General features: G+C 38.3%; 1 protein-coding gene across 1 annotated transcript; it reads right to left on the bottom strand.

The window, feature by feature from the left end:
* Positions 1-1,978: 1,978 nt before the first annotated feature.
* lum (lumican) lies at positions 1,979-6,243 on the bottom strand. Its single transcript, XM_068307116.1, has 4 exons — positions 6,086-6,243; positions 5,812-5,890; positions 3,804-4,682; positions 1,979-3,411 (listed from the first exon to the last, which is right to left on the bottom strand). Exons 3-4 carry the CDS (start codon positions 4,675-4,677, stop codon positions 3,257-3,259), a joined length of 1,029 nt encoding a protein of 342 aa, XP_068163217.1. The 5' UTR covers positions 4,678-4,682; positions 5,812-5,890; positions 6,086-6,243; the 3' UTR covers positions 1,979-3,256.
* Between the last annotated feature and the right edge of the window lie 468 nt (positions 6,244-6,711).

Below are 6,711 nucleotides of genomic sequence, written 5' to 3'. Positions count from 1 at the left end.
ACACTCAGAGAAGAAAGTAATGGTTCCAGCACATTGCACATATCAGGATTATGTGTGTAGTTTAGTGTAGCGCCACGCAAATGTGCACCTTATCATAAAAAGGATATTAAGTACACACCCAAAGCCGTGATAATTTTCTAACATTATAAGATAATCTTGTTACTGGAAATCTTCTCCAATCCATCAGTGACTTGCTCACTTTTAGGAACCCTGGACCCAGATGACTAGAAACTGCAATATTTCAAATCTTTTTGATGCAATCGTTTGAGAACTTTCTGCTGTGGCTCCCAGACTTGCTGGACAGTGAAAACTCTTGGAACATATGAGCTGGAAATGAATTGCAGATGTTTCTGATGATGGAGGCACGGATAAGTCCAGTTAAGTATTACTAAATACACATCGGCTTGTTTGACCTGGTTAGAATCCCATTTTGCAACACAGATAACTCTTCAAAATAGAGATTGCATGGTAAATGCTATGCAAAGAGTGTACTATCACATATTTGACAGCAGTATCATCTTTGGTTCATCTTTGTTAATACGTTCTTACGAATAAGAAATAACTTATACCAAAAAAATATAAACATAAACCAATCACATAAATGTTTTTATCCAGCTTTTTCATTAGTAAAATTAATGGCACATTTTGAACCACATAGAGAGATTTAAAAGAATGTGCCAATTTTGTTATTTTACTCTCTGGCTTAGCAATAAAAAAAATCCACCAATCTTGCTTCTTGAGTTAGTCAGAGGTTTTAAAAACAGTGAGTATCATTAAGCTGCTAGCCCTAAGAAGACAAAAAAACGAGCCAAAATGACTATCAAAGGAGGGAGACTTGGCTCCCAGGACGAGGATGGGATCAGTAATAACAGGACTGGTTCATTGTTCACTTAGTATTGTTTGATGCATATGTAAAACGTTACGTTTATTTGCTTGTGGAATGCTGACGTGTTAATAAGTGTTGTTTTGCTCGACATGAATGAACAAAGGCCACACACAGGTCTTGCCATGCTTTAGTGCAAACTCTTTAGAAAGGGCTACAAAGTCACTAACTGACTTTCTGTGGGAGGAGGCCAGGACACCCAGTGGGAAGTCACGTAGACATGGACAAAACAGACATCCTCCACATGGAAACACTTCAGGTCTGGATCTTACCACTTTGGTTTTCTGAAAAATGCAAAAACCTTTGATGATCTTGTAAAAATCATCTTTAAAAATGACTCAGGGTTGACCGTAAAGGAAAGATGAATGTTCTAAGAAAAATGATGATGATTTTATCACATTAAACCACAATTGTGGTAATGATCGCATATCAGATTCTCCATCCAAAAATGCAAACTAAAATCCATCTTAATGAAAAAACACTAAGGCAGACCCCTCAAAATGAAACTTAAATAACTTGTGTTGAAGCTCCACAGTGAAAAAATAAAATTCCTTAAAATCATCACGAGATATTTGTGGTTTCTTTCCCAGGCAGATGGTAGGTTGAATTTCAATAGAAAGCATCTTGACGCTGCAGGACTGTGTGAAACCCTACAACCCCTGCATCCCTCCAGGACCAGCAGTCACTCCTCCTCACTCTATGGTTAGATGATAGTTTCTCTGTCATTATTGTGGATCAAAGACACTTTGAAATCTTGGGAATACAAGATACGGTTGCAATATATGGTTCCTTGAAAAGAGCTGGACAAACAGTATATCTGACACACATTAATAGATATTGGTAATATCTGATATTGATACTGATAGATATTGATAACCACGAGTTTTTTTTTATTTTTTAAGTTTTGTACTAGGATTCTGGAACTGTTAAACAACTAGTTACAAATTGAAAGTCCTTCAAAGAGGTTACCTGTTTATAAATTTGGTCAGAAATTCAATTTATGTCTGTCGTTACTTAAAAAACTTAATTTGACAATCTCCTCAAATGTAAGGCTAATTAATTATAGCAAGCTTACAAAGCAATATCATACAAATATATTGAAAATATATTTTATTCAACTGTGTTTGGTTTCCTCACATTAAATCCAAGTTCAAATCCAGTTACTGAGTCGTAGGCCACAAAAGAATTCACGATGAAATGAAAAACTAAGTAAACAGAATGTGATATTCCAACAACATGACTTTTCTTAATATGACACGGCTGCCAAGTTGACTTTGTACTGATGAGAAATATTTGTTTAACATGCTAAACAACAATGTAACAATGAAAGCGCCTTAACTGCAAAAGCTGTAGTTTATTATCAAAGAATGTTACCATTGGTTGCATGCAAGGAATTCAGATGTATACAAGTCAGCAATGCGCCTGGTAGTGGACAGCTAGAAATTAGGAAAAAGAAAACAATCGACTCATGACTATCAGAGAACGTCATACTAACATTTTAAGGTTTAACTGAGCACAGTCAAGGATATAATACCAATGTTTTTTAATCAAGTGCCATTACTTCTATGCTTCTACACCAGGGACTTAAGAAACACAATGTCCTTCTTAAATTTGTCTTGGATGGAGATTTCTGAGCTATATATTTATACCCAGTAACATTTGACTTTGACTTGGGTAAATGGCATTGGTATCAGATCCACTTTAATTCATTCAAGATGTTGCATATGTGACTGCTATGTAACAGCTATATTACATTTGTTCATCATTTCTCACATTAGACATTATACACTGGAATATGAGTATGCAGTCTCATGTGCTCGTCCTTTGCACAGCAATGGATTAATTATTGTACCACCATTGTATTAAACATGCGTAACACTGAAACATACAAGACAGAAAACAAAAGGACACTACGACTGAGACAATGCACACATTTACATTGGTTACTCCGTTGTTCCCAAATATAAGCTTGGAATGTTTGAAATGCGTGATTTTGTTTTTTAATGAATTAGCCATTTGTAGACACTTTGGCCATTTCATTTTTATATGGCCTATAATTAGATTTTTCCCCGCTTACTTTCAACAGTTAGCTAGAGCTAAATGTTTTAACTTCAGTTTTGTTCACTTTTTGTATGAGAAATATTGCTAAAAATGTTGATAACTTGTGCCTATCTATCTATTGTGTCTATTTAGTCCAGATGCACATTTATTTGTTGAATATGTCATACCAGTATCCCAGACTTGCACCATGTGCAAATATGAACAATAAAAAAAGTGATGCTGCTAAACTTAAGTCCAGAGGACGTTGGACTAAGCTGTGCCGTGGTAGTAGATAAAGGCGTCATGGATACGTCACTGATGTAAAGGAAGCTCTTATTCAAACATTATATCTGAAGCTTGGCGCAGGCAATTGGAAGTTTCAGGGGGCATGTTGCTTTGCGTGATGTTGTTGGCGTCAAGACGCAGATGCTTCAGATGAGAAAAGTTGGAGATTCCAACAAACTTGCAGAAACTTGACAGCTCAAACTCTGCAGAGAATCAAAAATGTATTGATTGTTAGACATAAATACACAATACCCAAAAGTTATTGCATACCTTTGCTGAAGGCCAGTGGTTTCCTTATCAGTTTTACTGTGTGCACTTTGGTTTCATGCTATTCTGTGTGATCAATGATGATAATTCACAAAGAAGAGAGGCATGCAACTGCAAAGGTGGTGAAGAGGACACCTGACTAGCAAACATGGATGTCGACAGTGATGATTAGAGTTTTGCCGGAACTAGACTTCGCAAATGTTTTATGGAGAGGAACAACATATATCTAAGGGACACCATAAATAACATAATAATTTGAAATATTTAGAGTTGGCTTTGTAAAATGGTGTCATAAATCTACTGCAAATGTGTAAACATGTCTGCTTACTGCTTATCTCATTGGCCTGGAGGTAGAGTTGCTGCAGCTCCTCATTGATCTCAGGGATGGACTGCAGCTTGTTGAAAGAAAGGTCCAGCTCCAACAGTGATGTTACATTGAACACTCCAGCAGGGAGTCCAGAGTCTACCAGCTTGTTGTGGGACATCCTCAGGTACTGTAGTGCGGGCATCTTGCTCAGGTATCCTGCTGAAACACTGTCAATGTCATTGTAGTCAGCATAGAGGATTTCCAAGGAACTGGGGACTCCGGCTGGCAGCTTCTTCAGTTTATTGTGGCTCACATCGAGGGATACCAGCTTCTTTGGTCCTTTGAATGCCCCGGCAATTCCATCAGAGGTCAGCTGATTGTACTGAAGATAGATGTAGGTCAAATTCTCCTTGTCGGCCAGGAGTCCAGATGGGAACTTGGACAACTGGTTGTGCATTAGCTTCAGCTCATCAAGGGACTTTGAGGGAGGGACAACTGGATCTGTCAGGTTGTTTTGACTGAAGTATAGCTTGGTTAAGGCTGTGAGTTTGTCAATTGTGCCCGCAGCTATCTTAGAATTGGTAATTTGGTTTTTGTCAAGTATCAGCCAGCGCAGAGTATCAGTAACATTGTCAAACACACCTGCCTTGATCTCTTCTATCTGGTTGTTCTGGAGGTACAAGTACTTGATCCCTGTTGGGACTGGAGGAACAGCTTTTAACTTGCGGCTGTCGCAATACATGGCACTGGGGAAGGTGATTGGGCAGTCGCAATCTGGATTGCAGTTGGGGCCTGAGGGTCCTAATATGGAAGCAGGTCGGTAGTCATAGTCATAATACTGGCACAGGGTCAAACTGACCAACATGGCCAACAAGGGTAGACGGAGAGGAAACATGTCTCCTGTGGATCCAACAAACACAAAGGAAAGGGGGGCAGGCCATTACTAAAAAATAAATAGCACAATCAAAAGCAACAATGTATGTAGTTTAGCATAAAAGTGCAAACAGCGATAGATATGAGTGGATTTGTTTTGTGCATACTTGAGTCAAAGTTAGTGGGATGGTCAAAATGTATGATCATACCATTATGTTTGATAAATACTGCTACAAAGATATGGTATGTGGTCCCCATATGTACAACCCTATGACTACACCCACTGCCCAGAGTATTATATAAATGTTCATGAGTTTATGTAAACAATTTGAAGATAAACCAGTCGTTGATTTCTGGATTAAATTATCCGTATCAAGCCACATCATTACAGCTGCAACTTGAACCAAGCTGCACAACCACATGATTTATCAGTGATGATAGACATGTATATAGTTCTGCATAAACCAGCAATGGGAACAATAATGCAACACAGATGTTCCAAGATTGTTACACAATACATATGCATACATAAGTGCCATACCGTTATTCAAAGTAGCATAAAAAAACAAAACAGCACAATGACTTAACTCTAACACATATCTAGTTTAGGATATCACCTTTGTAAAACCAACAATGCAGACGAAGAGAAATTAAACTGATTCATTCAGGATTCATGAAAAATGCAGGGAGAATAGATAGATAGATAGATAGATAGATAGATAGATAGATAGATAGATAGATAGATAGATAGATAGATAGATAGATAGATAGATAGATAGATAGATAGATAGATAGATAGATAGATAGATAGATAGATAGATAGATAGATAGATAGATAGATACTTTATTAATCCCGGAGGAAATTGCATAATTGCAATCTGCATCCAACTACAACAGATAATTTTTCAAACTCCGCAGGTACTCAAAAATTTGAGATGAGATCAATACAAACATACTCGATCTATCCTTATATATTTTCCCCCAAACAATATTCAAAGCATCCAACTTCTACCACTTATTATGCACTAGTATTTTTTGGCTTCTTTGTTGTAAAACTGACCACTGCTCAAAAGCCTGACAGCTGATAATCCCAACATAATACAGCAATAAACGGCAATATTCAAACAGAATTTCATGTCTTTTTATGTAAGCTTACCTGGGGTTCTCTGTCTTCGTGTGTGTGGGGTGGAGGGCCAGTAGGTAAGAACAGTGTGGTGTTCAAACGCTGGAGGTCTCTGGAGAAAAACAGAGAGAAAGAAGGAGAGAGGGGGAGGAGAGAGAGGGGAAGATGGAGAAACAGAGAGGGAAAATTAAATGAGGAGGAGGGGAAGGATTCTTCGGCAAACCGAAGTCTAGGCTTCATAGAAATTGAAGGCGTCATTGGTATGAATGTCTGGGGAAGCATCATCCAAGAACTTGTGGTAACTCACTTCGAGCAGGTGCAGCAAGGAAGAAGAGCATTTCAACACAAAAGCTCAAAATGTGCTGATGAAATTGCACCAACGTTCTTTTGTGTCGATCAACACCCTTATGAAGTAATGCATTCCACTGAATGTCCCACAGTCAACCATCCCAAAGTGTCTGGCAAGCAAAGGACCGAGTTTTAGTTGCACAGACTTTTTGTGGAAAAATCAGCAGTGAGGGAGAAGGTATGTGTGGAAAACTGTTCAAATGATCTCTGGCAGCCCTTTAACCCAGACGTCAGTTGTGAAAAAGAATAAATTCAACTCTGAAGCTGTGAATAAGGGTTTGGAAAATCTGACAAAAAGGTTATGCGTCGGCCAGAGATGACTTACATAAGACTTAATGGAAACATTTCTCCTGTGTTTGAACAAAGGCGTCTGTAACTGTAGGTGAATGCAGACTCAATTGAGTCCACATGTCTCTACCATGAATTATTTTACTTTTCACTCTTGTGGGTACATATTTTTCTTCTCCACCAGCCTCAGCAGTCAGATGTGTTTGACTCATTTGATAGGTGCAGTTAAGAGGTTTAAGTGAGATAAATAGCCAAGTGGTAGATGTCCATCACAGCATCTCAGGATGCCTGGATGTA

The sequence above is a fragment of the Antennarius striatus genome, chromosome 22 (genome assembly GCF_040054535.1).
Source record: "Antennarius striatus isolate MH-2024 chromosome 22, ASM4005453v1, whole genome shotgun sequence".
In the NCBI taxonomy this organism is placed as follows: Eukaryota; Metazoa; Chordata; class Actinopteri; order Lophiiformes; family Antennariidae; genus Antennarius; species Antennarius striatus.
The sequence above is the reverse complement of the archived record's forward strand: the minus strand, read 5'-3'. Positions and strand labels throughout refer to the sequence as shown.

Bases quoted from the DNA above. Each gene is read 5' to 3' on its own strand.
- lum (XM_068307116.1), bottom strand. From the start codon at position 4,677: ATGTTTCCTCTCCGTCTACCCTTGTTGGCCATGTTGGTCAGTTTGACC. The intron at 3,412-3,803 runs GTAAGCAGACAT...GATTCTCTGCAG, and splicing joins CCAGGCCAATGAGATAAGCA to AGTTTGAGCTGTCAAGTTTC.